The sequence below is a fragment of the Haplochromis burtoni genome, unplaced genomic scaffold (genome assembly GCF_018398535.1).
Source record: "Haplochromis burtoni strain Fernald_Lab_line unplaced genomic scaffold, NCSU_Asbu1 Contig_14, whole genome shotgun sequence".
NCBI lineage: Eukaryota > Metazoa > Chordata > Actinopteri > Cichliformes > Cichlidae > Haplochromis > Haplochromis burtoni.
In genome coordinates this window covers 3780361-3804802 of record NW_024582375.1, presented here as the reverse complement: position 1 = coordinate 3804802, position 24442 = coordinate 3780361, and the positions used below count along the sequence as shown (strand labels likewise).

General features: G+C 40.2%; 1 protein-coding gene across 1 annotated transcript in view; it reads left to right on the top strand.

Annotated features, from left to right (window-relative positions):
- Positions 1–24442, top strand: part of LOC102297242 (copine-8) — a 100758-nt gene that overhangs the window by 16545 nt on the left and 59771 nt on the right. Inside the window, exons 2-5 of the mRNA XM_005915719.3 lie at positions 13475–13515; positions 15603–15649; positions 17938–18041; positions 21198–21237. Of these exons, the coding sequence (XP_005915781.1) occupies positions 13475–13515; positions 15603–15649; positions 17938–18041; positions 21198–21237 (232 nt within the window). The remainder of the gene's footprint in view (positions 1–13474; positions 13516–15602; positions 15650–17937; positions 18042–21197; positions 21238–24442) is intronic.

Here is a 24442-nt window from a genome sequence, read left to right as displayed (position 1 = left end):
CGTGATTGTGTCATGGAAGTCATTGCATGGGCTCAGGAACACTTTGAGAACACAGGTCACCGTGCAGCCACGACTGCACATTAGAATAGAAGCCCTATGTGAACATCCAGAAATGCTGCTCGGCTCAGCCAAAGTTTGTTTAAAATGACTGAGCAAAGTGGAAAACTCATCAACGGTTAGTTGAATTGGAATTTGAACTTCTGTTTAGAAAATATGGACACTGCGTCCTCCAGACTACAGTGGAGAATAACTACGTCTCTGATGGTACAGGTGAAATGGCAGCTTGTACGTCTATAAAGGCGCCATCAACGCTAAACGATGCTCCCAACCAGACTCTCTGACTTCCAGAGAAGACCAGTAACTATCGTTTTAACATGGCAACGCCTCTCTCCACATAATGGGAAGTTGTAATTAAGGAAGGTGGAAAACAGTACTTATCTAGAAAACCAGTAACACTAATGTGTAAACCGTTTCTGCACAGTGGTGTGGATGCTAATCTCAAACGAATGAATCTCAGAAATACAATTCATTTGAATCACAGCAGGAATATTTGGAGGTGGAGCAGTTAATCTAGCGGAGCACTGTTTTAAGTATACTTATATATGGTTTAGGGCATTCGGTATAGCTCAAAGGAGCTGCTTCCTCATTTATACAGCGGGATTTCAGTCTTTTTCCAGGAGTCCCTGTCCTGGAAAAAGACATTCACTCCGCTGTCACATCATGTCATGTAATTGACCGTAAAGTCAACATAATGAGGCTGACATAAGGCACACTCTGCACACGGGTTAAACGATTACTCTGCACTGTAAGGTGTCATGGAAATGTGTGATAACATGGGACTGTTAAAGCTGGCGTTTTTTTTTTTAAATACTGGATGGTAGGAAACTGTTAATTGTTATTTTTACATGAAACCACGTTTGAAATGTAGAGTGGAAAAATCTCTTTGTTGAATGTGTTACCAATAACTGACAGCCAAAATGTGCTCATGCACCAACTACGAGAGGCGACAACAGCAAAAATAATATTAATCTGAAAAATGATGATGACAACATGACAAAAAGTTTAATATTTTGTCTAAATTTACAGTAGTCTTCATCCAAAATGACATTTAAACTCTAAGTTAATTAGACAATTAGACTTACTGAAGAAAAAAACAAAAACTGCAAGTCAAGCGTAAATACTGATTCACAAGGTTGCTTGGATTTCCTGTTTTTGGCTCCAAAATTTGAAAATTTGAACAGAAAACGTGGGGTGAGATGATTTACAGAAATCATCATTTACAGAAAAAGAAAATCTTAGCCTCAGAGCTCCAGCTTGAGCCACCGCCGCGCCGCCGCTGCTCTCTGCACCTCCATGTTCTGTGGCTTTTAAACCCCTCTCCTCTTTTCACACTCTCCCTCTCAACTTTTCTCTCTTTCTCTGTGCCCGTGGTTAAGCCTGGACTGCAAATAGAGTCCAAACGACAGAAATAGAGCAGATTAAGACACAGTCTGAAACACACACACACACACAAAAGCTTCCGCTTGCTGCTGCTTTCACAGTTTGGGACGGATAATTAGATGGATTGCTGTTTTTCTTTTTTTCTCAGTATGTAACTCTTTCACTCAACACCTGTGTTTTTCCCGGTGTAGTGCTCTCTCCTCTCCTCTCCTCTCCTCTCTCTGCCCTCATCGAGTGGGCTAAAAACCCAATTTATTTCTGTAACATTGGACAGGCTTGCAAGGTTCCCAAGGGGTTTTGCTGTTGCGTTGTAGAGGTAACACACTGTCCGGGACGCGGCCTCTGAAGCCGGCACTAGGAATGTGTTTGTTCATTTAAAAATAGGAGGGGGGAGATGAAGAGGGGAAGTGGGAAAAGGACGGAGGGGTGGAAGAAAATAGATCAAAGGGAAGGGGAGGCTGAGACCCGAGAGTGGAGGTGAGAAAAACGAAGGTGGGGAAGGTGAGCGACACGCGTATCTCAGCACCGATGGCATCCCTCCGCTCGTTGAGTCGGGTGCAAAAACAACGCAATACAGCAACTGTCAGTCAACTCAGTCAAGTGGTCCCAATTGGCTCTCGGCAGTTGCCATGGTAACTGTCCCCACACTCCTGCTATCATGCAGCTTTCAACCAGCACCACCCCCGATGAGCAAATTCACAGGAGTGTGTCTCCAGTTTGTGTAGGTAGGAGACAAAGAGCAATAACCCCCCTCTGACCCCACATTGAAGCTTCATCATATAATTAGAGGGCTGTCACATTAGCTGGAGATGCTGCTTCACCCTCTCTCTCTGTGTCTGTCACAGTGACATACCTCTCCTCTCCCCCTGCCTTCCCCCGTGTTTTTTTTAAAAAGTTATTCCTTTGTGTTTTTACATGCTTAGAGGGAGGCTGACGTGGGAAATGAGCATTAAAAAATAGTCTTTGCTATCCATCTGGTATATCGGATTTCCCCTTCCTGATGCAGTGACTGACAGCTGTCACAGGTGATGCATCAGAGGCAGGGCCAGGATGGCAGGGGACTGTACTGCTATCGTTTGCCCCCAGGAGGGAGGAGGCACGGTTCGACAGCAGTGTGGGATCAGCACTGTCATACCTGCCTGTGACTTTTGCTTGTGTTATGTGAGTTGTACTTTGAATCTGTGCAGCAGAGGGTTAGAGCATGAGACTAAAGTTGATGAAAAAAACAAACAAACTTTGTTTATATGATTCTTGTTGCATTTTAAGAAACTAAAGTAAACAGAACTGCTTGTTAAAAAGTCAATCTGGTCAAATGTTGTAAGTCGTGACAACATTGCTCCTCCATCAGTCATGTTCTTGCAAAGTAACCAGTCTGTGTGTAAGTCGTGACAGTCGTGACAACATTGCTCTGTGTAGAGTCTGACCAACCTATCGGTGAGCTGTTATTGAAAGGTATTAGCTATTTATTGATCTATCGGTACCTGGATTTGTCATGGCCTGATGAATGAAAAATGGAAAAGGACAGGTGGGATAAACACCCATGTGGGGGAATATTTTGCCATCCATAGAACTCACTGCAAGCAGAGTCGGGCAGATGGTAAGCCAACAAAATCCAGTCCACATAAAAATGTGGGAGAAATCTGTTTGTTTCATGTCTAAAAGAAAAAATATATCATCCAAAATATTGGAATATTGTATTGTTAAATCAACAAATATTGATAATAGTATTAGTAGTAATAATAAAGTAATAGTAAATAGTAATAGTAATAGTAAAGTAACCAGTAAAGTAACCAGTCTGCACAGAGACTCTTCTGTAATGTTGCAAAAAAAAGTAGAATATTGTAAATGTGATGTGTTTTTCTAACATAAGAGAGACATAATTGAACTTACATTATGATGTCACATCATCAGTTTTATTTTAAACATAAATGTAACATATTCACAATGTAAAGTTTTGTAAAGTTAATAATAATGCAAACATTAATCAGAGATCAATACATGATGTTACTAAGACGATGCCCCAAGAGATCACCATAAGGTAAATTTGCTGTATTTTTTTTAAAACTATTTAGTTAATCGCTTGGACCTTAAAATCTGCAGAGAATTGGTAAAAACTGGTGTTGTCTAGATACTTTGAAGCTCTGCAGTGTGAAGGTTAATGTTGTACACGGGCATATTTTAACCCAAACCACAATAGTTCCTAAATCAAACTAAGTAGTTTTGGTGCCTAAACTTAACTAGCTGGCTTGGAGTAGGTTGCTTAAATAATGAATGAGTTTTAATTAGTGCAGCGTCCCGGCTGCAGGAAATACATTAGAAAAGAGAAGCTTCTCATTACTTCACTTCTAATCTAGTAATAAAAAACCCCCAAAACAAACCAGTGTTAAAGCGACATTATCTGTTAGCTAATCATTTTTGTTTTGTATTTAATAAGCATTTTTTTCCTGAGCAGATGTTACATGAACCATGAAAAATGACTCGCCTACACTCATCGATTTTTAAACGTAACCTTGATCTTATACCAGTCGGGTCCTCAGTTCATCTGCTTTTCTGAAACCAGTTGTTTCAGCTTTTTTTTCCCCCTCTTTCCTGTTAAGGAGAGCTTTCTTTTGATTGGCTGCCTGAATAGCCAGTGGGTGGGGCTTCCGTGCATAACAGGGATCTCTGCATTCACAAATGCATTAGCATAACATACCTACATGTACAAAAAATAAGGAAAAGAAACAACAGCTGTAGTCATTTAACCAATTCTGAAGCTTTAAATGTTTGATTTTGGTAAAAGGCAGAAATGTAGGCGTCCAACAACACAGTCATTAAACTGGGAGGATCTGTGGTCCTCTGCCTGTACTGGCCATCACCTCAAAGCCACAGAGGTGACTGCATGGAAAATGGCCAGGTGACCTTTATCATTTGAAAAGTAAGTTTTACAGCTGAAATCTCGATTATTTTAGTAGGGCATGCAGGATTTATAATGCAGCAGTTCTTTTGAGGTAGCGAAAAGATTACTGTTATTTAATAACCGTATTTCCACAAAGAAAACCCCCCGAATGAACACATGTAGGAGTAACTAAGTTACCAAAGGGTTTAGCATTTCCTTCACTTAAACATTTGTGATTTGTTTTGTGATCTGGAATCAAGAAAATGAGTTCTCCATCACTGAGCAGCAGCAGAATGACTGGGAGCTAGAGCAGATGCCAAAGGTGGTGTTTGGGAAGAATGACACAGAGAGGAAGCTGTAAACATACCCAAAGTGGTAAGCCTCGGGGTACTTTATTGTAGAAATCAATATTTTGAGAGGGGAATGAGAGGTGCGCTTTTTTGCCAGTGGTTGAAATTTATTCCTTTCTTCATAGTGTAGACTGCAAAATATTGCACAACATTTAAATTACAAAAATAAAAGCATCAAAATTCCAAATCGCTGCCACGAGATGAGCGTTTCTGGGAAACTCTGTGCTAAAAATACAAACACTATTTGAGTCTTTATTCCTGCAGACCTCTCTGTGACTCGGATGGCAGCTTTCCGCTTTCCGCTGTCTGCCTCTGGATAAAAAGAGAGAAGGAGCGAGAGGAAAAAGAGTGAGCCATGACTCATTCACATTATCCTCTGAAGTGGAAATCCTGACAACGTAATCACACATACGAAAACACACACACACACACACTCACAGAGTATATGCATGCAGGGGGAGCCCAGGAGCTCATTTGGAGTGCCACCATGTGTGATGTGCTTTGAGCAGCAGTCAGTCTGTAGAGCCGCAGATTCAACTCTTGAATATTCTATTCAGACATGTGCCCCTAACTACACCTCCATGCTGACACATTATTGCGAGTGTTTTATAGCATAAATGTGTGTGTTCATCATCTGATGTCTAGGTTTATTCGTAAAGTCACAATAAGACTTCTTAGAGGGCTGTTTTGCTTTACCTCGCCACACTTTTGCTTACAGCGAGAGGAGGCTGTGGCCGCACCGACTTATTTCGAAAGAAGGAGAGTTGATTCACCATTCACCATCACCGCCTGTGATTGTGACAGCAGACACGGGATGACATAGCTGTCACTGTGACTGTGGCTTGTTTCTGTTGTTATGATCTTGGCTGTGACACATTTTGTTTTTAGTATGTGCAACACTGACTACATGCAGCACTTGTGGGTGCGTGTGCAGTAATGGTCATGTTGCTGCACTTTGAACCCTTGTGACCAGTCGGGAATACAGTTGTCAGGAAATGGTAACAGATAGAAGTAGAAACTGTAACTCCAGCTAAAGGTACTGTTACAGTGTGCCAATTTAAATGGTTAGTGATCACTAAATGCATCAGTTCTCTTCCTGTAGTTTCTGTTGAGTTTTTATAACAGTCACCAACACATCATGAATCAGAAGTAGTATGAATCTCTTTGCAAAAAAGAACTAAGCATCAAACTACAAGGCTGGAAAATGGAACAACTGCAAAAGTGCCAGAAACTGCAGTTCCTCTAATGGCCACTTGAGGAGGGCTCCAAGAGCGAGCACCTCTGTAAGTAAAAGCATTAAAAAGCATTTTTGCACCCCGGTGCCCTCAAGATAATGAAGCTGTCTAATAATATGTACCTTAGTGCCAAAAACTGCAGATGTTCCAACAGCTGCTTGAGGCCCATCTCAGTCCACCTCTCAGAATCTGTAAAAATGTCCAGCTTAATATTAAACAGCATATTAATTGCCCCGTACAAAAACATGGGTAGTCACTATAGCCTAGCATAATCTGCATTCATAAAAAATGTAGGTTGGGAAAATTCTTTAAGTTCTCAGCTGTGTGGAGTCGGTTAATCTTTAAAGTTAGGGGCACGACTGCTGCCGATTGCCGGTATGCCAAACAGGGGGCTGCAGCCAGTAGTTTAGTAGGCCTTGCATTTCACACCTTTGGCTGTTACTGTGGTGCTGGTGCCTTTAAGAGCATTAAAATGCAATTAGCTGACAAATAGTAACACTCATTGAACTTGGATATTTAATATTGTAGCATTTTATTTATCTGTTACCGGGCACTACTTAGCAGGTATGCGTATCTTTTCCCCTGCAGGATTAAGATATGTCGCTAGCTAACCTAGCTTGCTGGCGTTAGTGGATAACTTCACCTTCTTATCCAAATATGCTCAATGCTGGCTATGAAAAGATAATACTGTGTCACTCAGAGGACTAACAATGAGGCGTCAAAATGTGGAGTCAAAACTAATTGGCAGTGACCATTTTATATGCAGTCTGTGGATCGAAGGCCAAAGTGTTGTGAGGTAGTGTAAACCTTACTAGCCTACTGCACAAAAAAAAATGAAACTTGACCTTTCAGGGCTACCATAGTTACACGGTGAAAGTGGTTTGTTCCTTCTCTCCTTAGTTAAGTAAAGATTAGTTATAGTTTAATGGCTTAAGAAGTCATCTTGAATGAGCTAAATCAGAAAAAAGCGAGTCTTTGAATATTCTTTAAACAGTGTTAAAGACTGTGCTAAATGAGCATGAGCAGCTCTGCTGTGAGGCCTCACAGTTACTTCAAAACGAATTGACAAAGGGCAAGGATATAATTGTCACCACCGTGTCCTTATTTATTTATTTATTTGTTTTGTTTGTCTGTTATTTTCTTTTGTTTGTAAGGATATTTATTTCCCGGTGTTCCCTGTGCTTCTCTCTGTTTACCTAAGGGTTCAGAAAACGGATGCACTGCTTGTTTTAAAAAAAAGAAGTGTGTGCTAATCCTCAAATGAGCTCATTCATTTATCAAATAAATGAGTTGTGCTTGCAGTGGTATAATCAGTGTAATACATGAGCTCAGAAAGGGCAAAGCTGAGTTAGTTGCTTTGTTACGTGATTAAGGGGATTTAGAAATAAAAGACTAAGAAAAAAACTATAAAATAACCATAAAATACATCAATACTAAGGCAGAATAGATGCTTTTTTTCATGTTGATTATACTAAATTCTGACCCTACCATGCAAATGTCACAGCAATTGAGAAATTGAGACACATCAAACCAGGCAACAATTCCTCAGTTCTTACCTGACACAAGTAGCATTCTTCTCCTCGTCTCCTCATGAGCTTCAAGGTTTAATATGTTGTGTGAGGTGCTCTTCTGCGTGCTGTGGTTGTAATGAATGCTTTTGAGTTACTGTTGGAAGCACTCTGACATCAACGAGTATTTTCTTTGAGAAAACTGACGCTCACTTGATATTTTCTTTTTATCGGACCCTTCTCTGTAAACCCTAGACGTAGTGCTGGACGATATGGAAAAAATATTCATCACGATATCAATTATTTTATATCACGATGACGATATATATCACGATATACCACCTGACCTGTGGTCATCTGGAAAGTACGCAGTCTGTAAACAGCGAGCGCAGAGGGTGCGGTCTTTGTTAATGACATGGATGGTTACGCTCATGTAGGGCTGCGTATCTCTGCTCGTCCATAGGTCAGTCGTCAAGGCATAATGCACGACACTGCAAACATCCGTCTCTACTTTGGCCCGGCATGCGTCATATAAGCGAGGCAACTCGACTTATAAGGACTTTGATGAGGTCACGAAAGCTGTCCTTCTCAACTACATAAACAGGGGCCATGCCTTTACAAATGTAACACGAGACGGCTCCTGTGATTTGTTTATGGCGCTGGGATGTTTTCTTATAAGGGCCTTGTGTGAAAGACTGCTGTATCTTTGGCTAGCTATAGTTTTTCTTTTCCCAACTTGCTCCCGTCGTTCCACAACTTGGTTTAGCTCAGATTTAGCATTCTTTTTCGTGGACCTTCTGTAGGTGATAGAAGAGATTTGTTGTGTTGCCATCGGGTGCAGGAATAGTTTTATAACATAGCTTGCAAATGGGCGTCTTCTGCTCTGTGTTGGTGCTGTTGAACCCAAAATGTAACCAAATCACAGATGTACCCCCTCTTTTCGGTAAAAGTGCTTCCTCTTGGGCTGCCTGTGTAGCTGTCTCTGCCTGTTGCATGTTCGGGCATGAAACTGCAACCTGTCGCATGTCCATCGTTTTGAGTTACCGTAAAGCATGTCGCAAATCCGGGTGCACGTAAAGCAGCACCATGTCGCAAAACCTCAAGACGGAGTTTCTTTGCGAAAAATATCATTTTTTCATACTTTATTTTGTCTTGCATAAAGTTAAGAGTATGTATAGTGAGGAGACAACACTAATATATTTGCCACAGGCTATTTAATGGTATATTTCATGTAATAATTTATAAAATTAGGTTAGAAATGATAGAAATGATAGAAGACAAATGGCACAATAGACACTTTTCTGTCATCGACACGATATATATTGTCATATCGCCCAGCACTACCTAGACGTGTTTGTTTAGGACAATCCCAGCAGTTTGTCAAATCCTGAGAGTAGCTGGAGCTGTTTGGCACCAGCACATCTGCACATTTGAAGTAGGGCTGTTCGATATAACGATATGTATCGGATGACTATATGAAAACGTCTATCGTTTTATATTACGCTATCGTTTGTTTTGTGGTGTCGTAAAATAAACCGTTTACAGCAATATTTTTTCATTGTTTTGATGGTCACTGTATTAGCTATATTTATTTCTTAAACTTCTTTCTTTCTCTTATATTTAAAATAACCAAACTACTGATGGATAAACGACTGTTTTTACAACGACGGTAAACACTGCTCCGCCGTCCGCTTGTTTATTTTCCACATAAACCTTTCACAATAAAGCGGAAGACCCTGTTGAGATTTTTCAAAATAAACTGAAACGATGACAAACAGAAAGACCAGTCAAAACAAATTGAGGACCTTATTTCTAAACGAGGGGCTACCTCTGTAGCATGGGCATGCTTTGGTTATGAAAAGTCTGACACGGATCACCTATGCAAGAGTCACGTAAAAGAGTATGGAGAGAGTTTACTAATGAGAAGCAAAAAAGAGCCGTCAGGTGCTCCAAATAAAGCTTAGATTCAAATGTTAGAACAGGCTTTTCCCCGCAGCACGCCGCGTAATAAATACTCACAAAGAAAACGGTAGCCGTTACAAGTTATGCCTAAAAATGTATAGTTTCATGCATCGGTCAAAACACTCGACTCCAGGTACACGACGCCAGCTGAAAACACTTCAAACAAGTCGAGTTGCCCGAGATTCACAGACTTTACAGAAAATGTTACATTTTTTAATATATATTGTTGTCAGGACGATAAATGTCTTCTATCGGGATATGAGATTTTGGTCATATTGCACAGCCCTAATTTAAAGTCACTTAAATCACCCTGTTTCTCCATTGTCATGCTGAGTTTGAACTTAGGTTGATCAGATATTTGCATTAATGGGCACTTAAACAGTGTCCATTTAGTTTTTTACTTGCAGTTCATCCAATTTATTTGCTTTAATATCTTTGGAAATAAATGTACTTGGATTTTATTTACTGTCGACAACACAAACAGGCCTGAGGAGAATTTATATTGCTGCACTATTTGACATTTCCTCCAAAATTAATCAATGTTGGATTGATTTGTAGATTACAGTGCATGTTGCATGTTTTCATTATAACTAAATAGGAGTGAGTTATTCATGTGAAGCCCAGTAAAACACAGAACAACTGCACTTTTTAGTTTGCTTGTTTCAGTTAAAAACATAACGTTTTTTCATTGCTGTCTTGTAAAATCAGACAATTTCTAAGGTTTTTAAGCAACAGCACCTACCAGCTAGATCAAAACAGTAATGCTTATTTAGTTATTTACTTTATTGTAAAAGGCACTATGACCAATACACTTGTTGTGTCATTTGACAGTACAGTCTCATTTTTGTCATTCTCAATTTTATGTGCTGACTGATGCAGTTAAAAGCAGCCCAATTAAAATCCATTAAACTGACACTTTAGTTTTCAATCAGCAAGAATAACTTCAGTGATCTAAGAAGAATTCAAAGCACACAATTCATTAGCAAAAATAATTTTTCTGACATGTGAGATCTAGTAATGTTGGTTAGCCTAATTAGTGCAGCTCAGCTGACAAACTAGATTTAGGCTGGTGTCTAGGCATGTATCGACAAAGATGCCGCCAAATAGCAGATTTTGTGTTGCTGAAAATATCCCGTGTTGAATGGTGGCATTTGTGGAGACATAAAAATATCTGACTCAAGTTTTTAAACCTTTTTGTAATAGACAGACGTGCTGATCAGAGACACAGAGTTTGTGTTCACCTGCAACAGACCACAGAATATTTTCTTGTTATGTTGAACGGGGTTAATCATTGTAACTGGAGGTGTTTTGTACCTTGGATTATGGGTGGACTTGTTCCCGTCCTGTAAACATCTCAGCTGGATTGTTGTGGTCGTGTAGAAATGGTCACTGAGGCCGGTGTAGTCACACCATGGACAGACAACAAAACAAGCAATTAGACATATAAATGTGTCTGGATTATGGGAGGAAACTCAAACAGAAATCTGACCTGAAACCTGTAATTTGACATACTCGAGTTCAAATAACTGCGTCAGGGTGACAACAAATCATTATGTGTGCTGCATTTGCAGTAAATGCTCTGACATAAGTGAGGCTACAATTTTCAAATGAGCGACAGAGTGAGCTGAGAAGCAAACAAGCAGGAAGGACCGCCGGGATACCAAGAGGTTGGTTTTTTTTGCTTTTAGAGCAAATGCAAGAGTGAGACAGAGAGAAACATGTCATAGATTGTGTTGATAGGTTCACATGAAAGAAAGACAGAGAGGAAGTAAGTACAGAAACAGAGAGAGAAGTGAGCTGAAAGAAACAAAACTGTGACAGCAACGCTGGTACTGGAAAGCAGCTCGAAGCCTTGATACTCTTAAGCCGTCGATGGTTTCAGGGCTTTGTCTTAGAGCCTTTAAAAGTCTGCCACAAGCCCTGGGATTGAAAGGATGATGGGAAACATTATCCATATCTTTCATGCCCTTTGTGCAGCCGGGGCATGTCACATGGATTAGAGTGATTGGGAAGAAGATTTCTATTCATGCAGAGCTCTGTTCAGGCTGATTTCACCAAAGTGACAAGTTAGTGATCCTGCGTGTCCTGTTCTGCTCTCTGATCTCTTCTTCTCTCCTCTCCAGGTGTGACTATCCTCAGCATCCTCGATCTTATTATTCAGAAATCAGAAGTAATCATAAGCTGTCATGCTGTTTTTATATCATCTCAGCTTTTTTCTTTGTTGGAGGGGGGGAAGCATAAATTCTTCATGGTTGTATTAATGCCCATCTTGGCTGAAACACAAGTTTGGAGGGCTGCACACTACAATGAGTCATCACTGAGAAGATTAGCTCAAACTTGGTGTTTTTGAAGCAAGGAGTGAAGCACCATGAAGACTGAATTCCCATTAAAAGTTTGAACTTCTATTATTAGTTGTATAAACTAGCGGTTGTGTTGTTATTGTGGGGGCGATCGTGGCTCAAGAGTTGGGCGTTCGCCTTGTAATCGGAAGGTTGCTGGTTCGAGCCCCGGCTTGGATAGTCTCGGTCGTTGTGTCCTTGGGCAAGACACTTCACCCATTGCCTACTGGTGGTGGTCAGAGGGCCCGGTGGCGCCAGTGTCCGGCAGCCTCTGTCAGTGCGCCCCAGGGTGGCTGTGGCTACAATATAGCTGCCATCACCAGTGTGTGAATGTGTGTGTGTATGGGTGGATGACTGGATATGTAAAGCGCTTTGGGGTCCTTAGGGACTAGTAAAGCGCTATATAAATAAGGGCCATTTACCATTGTGGATTTATTCTCTAAATGTTGATGTAACCATCAAAAGGTTTTCAGGTATTTGATGTGGAGGATAATAATACGTGCATGTTTTTTTGGGAAAACTTAGTACAGTTTCACTAGCCACACCCAGGCCTGATTACTGCCAGAGCTAGCAAATTAAGAAATGTTAAAGTGTTGCGACTCCCAGAGAACCATGGAGACAGCCATTATCCACAAAGGAAGAAAATCTGGAACAGACGTGAAGCTTTCGAGGATCGGCCAGCCTAGAGTACCAAAATTACTCCAAGAGTGCAGGTACAACAACTTATCCAGGAAGTCACAGAAGAACCCAGAACAATATTTAAAGATTTGCAGGCCTCAGTTGTCTCAGTTAAGGTCAGAGTTCATGATTCAACAATAAGCAAGAGACTTGACCATGGGAGTAAAAACCACTGTGGACCAAAGAGAACATAAAGGCTCGCCTCACATCTGCCAAGAAAAAATGTTGATCCTGAAGACTTTTTGAACAATGTGGAGTCAGTTTGTGGATCGATGAGAATAAGTTGAACTTTTTGGAAGGTTTGTATCTTGTTAAATCTGACATGAAACTAACACAGCATTTCATACAAAGTACATCAAAGCATCGGTCAAACATGGTGGTGGTAGTGTGATGATCTGGGGCTGCTTGGCTGCTTCAGGACGACTTGCAGAAAATCCTGAAGGAGTATGGCCGATCATCAGTTCATGCTCTGAAGCTCGTGCGCACTTGGGTTATGCAGCGGGGACAATGATCCAAAGCAGACCAGCAGATCCTCTCAATGTCTCAAAAAGCAAAACGAAGACTTGATCCGATTGAGATGCTTTGGTATAACCATAAACAGGCCATTCATGCTCAGGAACCCTCCAGTGTGGCTGAATTAAAACGATTCTGCAAAGAAGAGTGGTTCAAAATTTCTCCAAAGCTAAGCAAAAGACTCATTGCCAGTTACTGCAAACGGCTGATTGCAGTTCTTGTTATTAGGTTTAGGGAGCAGTTACTTTTCCTCACAGTGCAAAGTAGCTTTGGATATTGTTTTCCCTTAATAAATAAAATCATCATTCAAAAGCTGCATTTTGTAATTACTCGGGTTATCTTTGTCTGTACTGTATATGTTAACTGTGAATATAAGCAGCATGGTGTCTAATGTGGTTACACAGCACTTTGGATGTTATATTTTTTGTACTCCTGCACCTCATCAGGACGCTTCGCAGGTTTACTGTAAACACAATGTGAAGCCGGGAACATAAATAGTCAGTGTGTTAGCGTGGATTCATTTCCCAAGGCAACTGTGTTTCTAATTATTTTCCATATTGTGTCTCCACAGAAACCTGCTGGATAGGGACACCTTCTCCAAATCAGACCCAAGTAAGACGACATCTCTCTGTCGCTCACTAAGAACACGTTTTAGTTAGTTTTATATTTTTCACTGCGTCAGTGAAATATAAAGAGGAAACAAAGGGGATTCCTTGATGATTTCCATGATGTGTCTGTAAGCTTTTCATTTGATTTGTATAAAGAAAGGAAACAAAAAGAACAGTGTTAGGAATACATGAGAAAAAACTGGGGAAAAATAAGGGCTATGGGAGCGCTGTAAGGAAATGAAATAAGCAATTAATTTGGAGACGAACGAAGCGCATTTCTTTTGCTGTGACTCAATCTGTGTTTGAGTATTTTCTCACTAAATATGTTGTCTTGGCTTGAGGCACGGCTGACTAATACACAAAGCCTGAGAGCTTGAAAGCTTCTCCCTATAGATTCACAGAATGGGCGGCAATTCTCACGCTCCTCTTCCCACAGCTAAAATAAATGTAATAACACTGTCAGGGCTACTGCATAAAGTTGAAGGAGGGCTTCAGCGCTGGCTTGACAAATGTGTCTGCAGACAGTTTAAGCAGGGATAAAAAAGTACTTGAATATCTTGTTTCTTTTTAAGAAGGCACAGCATATTTACTTCAAGCAGCCATACTTCAGTGACACCTTGCCTGCTGTCCAATATGAAAACTAAGCTCACGCCAAGAAAATATTGATATTCCATTGTTTAGTTATTCTTAATGCTACAAAGAGGACTATCTAGGGATACACCAATCCAAATTTTTACAGTTCTGCAGTACCGACCTGATGCCAGTGTTACACGCATAAGCTGGAAGTTTGACGCTGAAATGTTGCTTTTCTAGTTTTCAAAATAAAATGCAGCAAGAAAATATTTGTTTAAATTACTAGAGATGAAAAAATTCAAAAATTCAAAGACATTTATTCACATTATTTGTTTGCATGAGTCACATGAGGAGTGTGCATGTATGGGTGCGTGTGCATTGGGAGTGAGGGTAGGGTGAGATCGATTTCTCCCTAAAATGAAACAGCGATTGTTGTCATATCATAAAAATAAGATATTGCGATGACTATTGTAATGAACCACTAATACACACACACACGTAGTCAGCAAGCAAAACAGAGCATGTCAGCACATTCCCACGTGCATGGATGAAAAATGACTCAAGGTGATGGGGATGGCAGTGATGAGTACAGTGATGAAGATGACAGTGATTAGGAGCAGGAAGCATGGGCATTAACCATAAATTTAGTACTGCTTTTATGCTGAGTAGCTCCTGTGATTATGCTGAGCTCACTGACTTTAGCCCCCTGATATGAAGCAGCCTGACAGGAGGAAGGAGCAAGGAGGTGAAGGAGAGCGGGAAAACAGGATGTCAAAGTTCCTGAAAACTGAACGACACCTTGGATATGACACTCGGTGGTAAAAAAAAATACCTAAAAAATCGAAAGAGCAGTGATCTATACAGGCAAACGAAGTTTAAATCTCTCTGTTCCCTCCAAAAGTATCCCCAGTGTTTGTCTGTCAGACGCAAAATCAACATTTTATGTGTCTGCGTGGGTGTTTGGATGTGTACATATCCTCATCAAAGAACATCAAAGGCCTCGAGGAATGAAGTATACGATGAGCGAGCTGCGTAATTTGCTTTTTGGAGAACTCTCTTGTTTCGAGAAATTGCATAATCACCCGAAATGATGTCTTTCACAATCTGAAGCCGGCGAATATAATGCACATATTCGTGACTCGTGAATGACACTATTAGACGCTTTGATGTTTTTCTTTTTTTAATATACATTTCTAATTCAAGCATTTATGGCTTATCAGTCATATTCTAATGGATCCATGAAATACCATGACATTTGATTTGTTTTTTGATTTTATTTGCTTGCTGTCTTATGAAGTAAGGCTCTCCTATTCATCCGTTAGTCAGCCAACCTGTCAGATAGTTAAAAGCTGGTTGTAAATACCAATATAATAATATTTATTTAGACTGCTTGCCCGTTTCTTATATATTATACATGATTATAAGGTAGACACTGACTAAAATGGCTGGGCAGTTGCTAAGTGAGTGTTAGTAAGGAGTTAATGATTAAAACTACTGTTTATGTGCCTCTTTTTACAGTATGTGTACTCTACACACAAGCCATGGGCAACAGGGAGTGGAGAGAGGTGAGTGTGTGCAAACCGGGTTTGAAACATTTCCTTCCATTTTATTAAACTTCTGTCCACTTCACTGCTGTCTTTCCATGTACACACTATGGAGAAAACAGAGTTCTTTTTGCATAGTTGCTAGAAATTGGCTGAAATTGGTCAAGTTATGACAGAAACAGTGAGAAAGATTATTCATTAGTCTTTCCAGGAGTGGATGCCCCAACAATTTCACCACAAGGCCAGTCATGTAATGCTCTGACATCTCAGACTCCACAGCGCTCGGTTAAATTTCATAACAATAAAAGTTACTTTTATCTGTTCCTTCATCACAAGGGGTCACCTTAGCAGGTAGCTCTGTCTGTACACCGGGTGCCCTTCCTAGCACAACCCCTAAAGGAGAATTGCTACTCTGGTTTAAATTAAACCAGCAACCTTTTGCTTATCAAGCAAATGTGCAAACCACTGCTTGCTTTGCAGCCACACGGCATGGGCTCCTTGCAGTCAGCAAGCCAACCATGAACTCTGTACACCAAAGTATTCCACAGTCAGATGTGCAACCATCTGACAGCTAAAACAACAGGACAGTGATTCCAAGCAACGACGGTAAATCCAGAACAGAATTGCTCAAATAGATAAGAATCAGGGTGTTGCACTGAAAGCCTTGCATTAGCAGATACCCACAAACCTCTGTGATCTTAGGTGATGTTTTAAAGAAGAGTGGACCAAAGTTCCTCCATAACGATAAGAGACTGATAAAGTCAGAAAATTGTTATCTAAAGTTATCGCTGCTAAACGTGTTTCTACCAGCTATCACATAACACGATGTTTTTCACGCACAGCTTCTACATTTCAGTTTTGTTTCTGTTAAATAAATAACGATACTCTATAATCTGCCACGTGTTGTTGTTCATCTGAGGATGTCAAACTAAACCAAATCATTTTTTGTCATATCCTGAGTCATAAAACGTTGGCATTGAAAAAGGGTTTGCTTTCTTTTTCACAAATATCAGCCTGTTGGTAACACTTTAATTAAGTCAAAGGGTGACGATGAATCATCTGCACAAAATTTCATTTCCAGTAGCAGGTGAGATTTTTCAATTTGGACTCAAGTGGTGGCTGGGCCTACGTACGTTACCTATGCCAAAAAAACTAAAACACACCTCAATATAAAAAGACTAGCTCTATTAAAACCATTCTTATATACACAGTGTGTATATAAGAATGGTTTTATATAAGGTTTGGTTACTTTCAGCTGTGGTTTACAAGTTAGAAAGGTGACATTTAACACTTGTTTGGTGTACGCACCCTAGCCTCTACCAATATATAGGTGCAGTATATATTTCGGCAAGACCAACAGACAAAAGAAGTAAAATAATGTCCTGTAAGTATTTTTAAATACTAAGTAGCTACGGGATATTGTCGAGGAAAGTAAAAAATATTAAAGTGTTGTGTACACTCTAAATACAGCTCACAGTACTTTATTAAATATTTATGACATCAATGCAATACCAAAGTGTTGCATAATACACAAAGTGCAACAATACAACTGTTTTCAGTCCAGCGTTTGTGGGATTTGCGGCATGTTATGTTAGTGATTCAGTGAGGGAAGAGATTCAATGTGCAAATGTAGTTTCCTTGATTAGGCCTAGGCTAATGACGCTGTGAGATTTAATTGCCTGCTTTTGTACAGTTCAGGTATCTGGAAATGACGCGAAGATTGACAGTGTAAACTGAAAGGCTTGTGATGTAGTAGTGCTCGAGAGTTAGTAGAAATAACCAACAGCCACCACTTTATTAAGAGAACGCATGCACGTTTCATTACGATCGAGCCGCCTTCAACAATACGTTTTACAGTAAATATTCATGAATGCAAATCAGGGGGCAATTCTTTCAGCACCAATCATTCGCAGTTATTCATAGATCCGAGTAGCCCGTCATCTGCATGCATTATTAACCGGCTGAGTTAAATGCCAAATCGGAACCCAACTGACCCCATTTGACTTGATACTTCAGCTGCGGTGCATTCATTACACTAAAGCTGTACATAATCTTCTGTAACAAGCCTCTCGCCTAATGTGTCTCCTGAGGAAAAACCTGCAGGTGGATACAATATTTACACGAGTCACTGCAGCGTCATAAAGTGCTGGTAAAAGCTGTGATTTGGGAAAGGTTAGAGCTTTTAAGCGTGGCGAGTTGCAGAAATGTATACTCACATATTATAGATTGTAAACTTGTAGACTGTAAAAAGCTGAATGATTTCCAAACTGTTTGTCTCCTAATCTTTGTTTTTCTTTTTTTTTGTCCAGTTTGGCAGAACAGAGGTGATTGATAACACGCTAAACCCAGACTTTGTTCGGAAATTCATTCTGGACTACTTCTTTGAGGAGCGACAGAACCTCCGGTTTGACCTGTAAGTAACATGTACACGTGCGTGTGTGTGTTTCTGCATCACTGTGACATGACTAGTTCCTAAACTTGCATTTAAGACTCTGGATATAGATGATGTTATAGTTCACTGAATATCGGTTTGGCTTTCATGAAAGCTTTGAGAGGTATTGAAATGAAAAATTCTAAGTGGTAAATGTGGCTGTTTTTACCATAGTCACAAAGATGATTGTTATTTCCATCTCTATGGTTCTGAGGCTTCTCCACCCCTCCATGCTTAAGCAAAGAAAGTAGGTGGTCGGAGCAGCAGCAACACCTCCTGTGAAAGGTGGGTGGGTGTTGCACCAGAAGCCTCCTTGTGATTGCTTTGGTTCCTAGCAGATTACCACGGTTGCCCATAGTTTGCAGTCTTTATATACTGTATCTAATGCATGGATTTAGACTGTCTTGTCTCATATATTACTAGTACACAGCTCTGATTCTCTTCTGCTGGTGATGTCCTGATGACTGAGTCATGTGCTATGAGCACAGCTGTCTCATACTTCTTTCCATGGAGGCAAAAAGATTCTATCTGTAGGGTCTTAGATTAGGTGAGGGGATTCTCCATCTCATGTGGCTCTCAGGTCACATTTGTTACTGAATTATGGGGCTTTCAGTGGCTTTATTATTTATATTCTAATCTATAAAGCAGGGAGCCATGGCGACAGCACCAACGGGATCTCAAAGTTCTCCCGTGAAGAGGAGCTAGCGTGTCTGCGTCGATGTTAGTCGATTCATGATAGATAGCAAAACGAGGGAAAGAACAAGGTAGACACACACAAAGACGTCAAATGTGACTTTGTAACCCAAACAAATGTGGTCTCTATTTCATATCTGCTCTTGACTACGACTGCACGTTAAGCCAGGAGTAATGTGTTGAGCTCATATGTACAGGAGGTGTGTCGCAGGGTCTTGTGGTGGAGAGACAAAACCCAAATTGATGCGTGCAATTTGTGTGTGCATTGCCACATGCGTGACCATGGTGACAATGTGCGTGTCTGGGTGCATGTGTTTGCGAGTTTGTGTGAAGTTTAGCAGGTAGCCATAACAACCAGGGTTTCTGGGGGATGGTGGGTGTGATATAGGAATAGACAGATTTAACCTTTCATATCTAGTCCGGCTGCTCCACTTGTGTTCCACACCATGTTACAGCCCGGTGTACTTTCATGTGTACACAAACAAGTTACTTTCTGTGTTTTACCGACTTTGTGGGGCTCAGTTATTGAACTGTTATTTGCTTATGAGTGTTGTAGTATTTCAGATGGAATGAAGATGAGCTGAATGATGGGAGAGACTCCGATGTTTACCGCTTATGTCACTGCAACCGAAGCTTCTTAAGCAAATGATCTTTAAGCTAAATTTATGCCCTATTGGCTCTATGTAGACGTTTTTAGTGGCTTCCCCGCCTGTCTTCTGTTGCTCTCTTACATTAGAGGTGTGCAGGTTTTGGATTAGCACTTATCATTGCATTTGCAATATCAGGAGAGCAAGTTTAAATCTATTGGAAGAATGACATCTCATAGAAAGATGGGGACATGTAAGGACATCTGTGTGTTTGCGTGTTGCGTCCAAGTCTGCTCATTGGTTATGTGATTATAAATGAATGAATGCATAACTCTGTGTCTCTTGAGTGGTTTTCTGAATGGAACTGGACATCTGAGGGAAAAAACAAACAGGCTTTTTGTGGGTCTGCGAGTAGGTTATGTGCCATTTTCAGTATCATTCAGCGTGTGCATCCGTGTGTGAGACTCCTATGTGTGCTGCTTTTGGTGAATGTGTCTATCATAGACTGTATATAAAATATAGCCACCGTGATGGCTCCCATTGAGTGAAAGTCATGCCTTGAAGTCTCGAGGGTCTTCACTGTCGCCGCCTTGATGTGATTTGGTTTTGGTCTGAGGGACACTGCAGTCTTACACCAAGAAACAATCTTTGGGAACAAAGAAATTTGAGTAATGTGAAATCTTTTCCCAAAAACGACTTTTATATAATGAGATGTTCCAACTACAGAAGTTGACCTCAGCTGGCCATTAGAAACAGTACAGGTTTAAACCTCAAAAGCTACAGTGTCTACAGTATCCGGATGTGTGCGTGCAGCCTTGCTGCTTCTCTCATCGTCACTGGTCCTGCTGGCCTGCAAAGGGTAACGCTGTCTGAGATGATACCAGATTGAAGAATGTTTACTCCCTCAGGCTTATGGCAGTGAGATCTCTATGAAAACAAAACAGTTACGGAGCAGAGGTTATGAAATACTACAGTATGTCCTCTCACTATGAATTATGATAGTGCATTGTGTTCCACAGGGCTCACTGTGAAGTATAGTGCACTGATATATGTCTTTAATTTTACACTTCCCTAAGCTGAGGCATATACCGATATCATTCTAAACAGCTAAAAAGATAAAATCTTAGACATAAAGCACGTCACATGTCCCACTGAGTTGAAATGGGACATTTTAAATATTGGTTATGCTTGGATTTGGATTAAAAGAGAATCCTGCCACACACAGAATATACTGTACATCACCTTTAACATCCATGTGAGGTAACAAAATTGCCTAGCATTTCTCCCCCACTGTATTACCCAGCAGAGGCCAATCCATATTTAGTGGTGGGTGAAATGACCTGAGCTGTGAAATGACCTCAGATTGCTGAGTGAATGGGTCGCCTGATTGCCTCCCATTCTTCAGAGCTGGAGGGGCTATTTCTGGAGAAGTTTGTCTCGCTGCAAATATTGTGTGTTTAAGAGGTTGCCAGGTGAAACTGAGGATTGAGAGTTGTGAGTACTGTTCAGACGTGTGTGACAGTAATGAAAATAGATGAAAACAAACGAGGACAGACTTCTTCACCTAGCAAGTCAGTAGTTCACCGTTTCTGTTTCAGTCGTTCACACGTATGGCCTCGCAGGTATACGTGTGACTGCCAATTAGTCCATTTAGTGTCATTTTAATAGAGGATGACTGTGATCCTGCAATGTTGGGAAGTGAATTCCCAGAGCCTCCGCTGAGATTCTGCGTGACAAGATGCTTAACCCCATTACTGATTTACCCTCTCTGTAATCCCTTTTGTGTTCCCAGCCGAGCTCCTGTCACCCTCCATCACCCTCTAATGCATTCACAGTGTGTTTTTGTTTTTTTCTGCAGGTATGATGTCGATTCGAAGAGTGCCAACCTGTCGAAACACGTGAGTGCTTGTGTATTGTTTTGTGTTTTTGTGAACGTAAATGCTGACCATGTCATTACCTGTCATTAGACTCTTTCCAACCACATAAGAGTACTCCGGTCATTAGTCTGCTGACTTGTGGTGTGTTCAGGCTAGAGGTGGGAATCACCATACATCCCACGATACGATATTATCACAATACTTAACACACGATACGATATTATTGCAATTTTATTTATTTATTTATTTATTATTATTATTATTTATTTATGAAAACTATGCAGCCCATTCAGCAACAGAAGAATTTGAAAGTAAATTAAATATACACAAACAAAATATAATTTTACATTAAATAAAAAAGTTTTAAACTTAATTAAAATCAAACATGTCTTAAATTAAAATAAGTAAGCTGTCATGTTTATTGCTGCCAAAAAAAAGTTAAACACATTTGGACAGTGAAGGAATGTCAGGATTCTTGCTCAGAAAAAGGATCAACATGCTCTGAAGTCAGAGCACAAAAACCTTTTTTGTAACAAAATATCGATTTCTGCTGTCCCTGTATTGATACATTATTAGCAAACAAAATATCACGATACTACACAGTATCGATTTTTTCCCCCACCTCTAGTTCAGGCCACACTTGAATAAATAATAAATAAAGGCAAATGTGTGTCGGTGCAAATCGAATGTATTTAGAATTCATGAATTTGTCAGCTAGAGTTGTATGATTCAATTTCAACTTCGTTTGGTCTGAATATATCTTTATGCCGAACAAATGTAGCCCTTATGTTAGGTACAGCTTGCTCGGACATGGAGCTTTAATTCTTAGTGGCATAAATTAAACAATTCCTCACAGATTTTATTCCATATTGACATAACAGCATCACACTGTTGCTGCAGATCCATAATGCAAATCTCCCATTTCACCACATCCCCAAGGTGCTCTATTGGATTGAGATCTGATGACTGTAGAGGCCATTTGAGTACAATGTACTTATTGTAATGTTCAATAAACCAGTTTGAGGTAATCTGAGCTTTGTGATATGGTGTATTATCCTGCTGGTAGCAGCCATCAGAAAATTGGTACGCTGTGGTCATAAGTGTTGCTGGATGGCCAAGGTCAGCAACGGTACTCAGGCTATGTAGTTGAAATGGTGCTCGGTAAATACTAAGGGGTTCACAGGGTGCCAGAAAAATATCCCCCACACCATTATATCACAAGCACAGGATGAACTGTTTATACAGGGCAGGATGGAGCCATGCTTTCATGTTGTTTATGCCAGATTTTGAGCCTGCCATGTAAAACTCACAACAGATAACAAGACTCATCAGACCAGGCAATGTTTCTGAAACACTCACATCTGGAACCAACTACTGTGCAACTTTTAAAGTCACTTAAATCACCTGTATTCCCCCTTCATATGTTTACTTTGACCATGTCTACACATCTAAATGCATTGAATTTCTGCTGATTACATCTTTACCTTAAGTAGCAGTTGAACAGGTGTGCCCAGGAAAGTGACAGTTGAATGCATAACAAAAAAACACAAAAACATCAAAGGTTTTAAGAGATGGCTGTCTACATGGACCAAAGTCTATAAATAAGAATATAAGGTGACAAGAGAATTGGCATTAAAAATCTTAATATTCGCGTATTCAGATGTGTGTGTGCACATTTTTTTTTCTGTCGGAGGTTTCTTCCTGTTAAAAGGGAGTTTTTCCTTCCCACTGTCACCAAAGTGTTTGCTCATAGGGGGTCATATGATTGTTGGGTTTTTCTCTGTATGTATTATTGTAGGGTCTACCTTAAAATATAAAGCGCCTTGAGGTGACTTACTGTGATTTAGTCCTATATAAATAAAATTGAATTGAATTGAATTGATGCAGCATGCTGATTTGCAGAATCTGTATATTCTTTCATGTCTGCTCTTTTTAGTCTCTTTTTAAAATATGTCCACCCCGGTTTTCCTTGGTCTTCCTGTTGTTAACTGTCTTTTCTCTACATGCGTGATATTATCAGTCTGTTTACATGCATCACTTTGATCCATTTAGTGAGATTCACTGTGTGTGTATATATCTCAGTGGCTTGGGTTTCAGTGTAATCTTGTTTGCACACACCTGTACTTATAACATCAGCTTTATGGTGATATCTTAGACACGTTTGAGCATGGTGGTTGCTCTAGTAACAGGACAATGACGTGAGCCTGACTATCCAAGTCGCAGAAAGTCACAGCAGCAGTGAAAATGATGGACGGCAATAAAAACAGGAGCTGAGGATGACTGAGTGGATATCGTTTTTACACAGCTGTCTTTTCTCCTTTTTCACTCAGTGTCCATAACACACGTTGCTGTGTTTGTCACACTTGCATGTTTCAGAACAGATTCGATGAAGCACATTTGGGTTATGCTGCAAGACAATGATCCAAAATAGTCCACCTCTGAATGACTCAAAGGAGTAAATGAACTGGTTCTTAAATAGCACTTTTCTACTCTACCTGAGCACTCAAAGTGCTTTATACACCTTTTATACAAGCACTTTTTTTTCTATGCTTAAGTGCTTTCTAACATTCACGCTCCTATGGTTGCATCGGTGAGTGGCATGGAGTTCAGTATCTTGCCCAAGGATATTTGGCATGCAGATGGAGCAGCCAGGGATTGAACCACCAACCTTCTGATCAGTGGGTTACCTGTTCTAACCCTTGAGTTCCCCGCTCAAACTCTCCAACTTGACTGAACGGAAGAGTAGATCACAATTTCTCCAACTCACTGACAGTTAACGCTTGATTGCATTCCTTGCTGGGGTGGGTGGCACAACCTGTTATCAGGTTTAGGGCGTAATTAGTCTTTCACATATGGCCAGGTAAGTTAGAATTGTTTTCTTCTCATAATAAATAAAATAATTAAAAAAAAACAAAAAACAATTTCGTATTTTCTTTTATGATCCTTTCCTGATATTTAAATTTGTTTGATGATCTGAAACATTTAAGTGTGACAAACATGAAAAAAAATCTAAGAAATCAAGAAGGCGTGGGATAGTTTTTAACTGAACTTTATATTAGGAACTCGTCAGTCCAGTAATGTAGAATAGTTGAGCATTTTAAAAGTAGATCTCATGTTGTAAAGTTTATAAAAGGTTATCCAAAGTCTTTACTTCGATTTAACCAAATATTTGTTTTCTCCAACTGTAACCAAGCAGCAGGTGAAAGCAGACCGCAGTCTTACACAC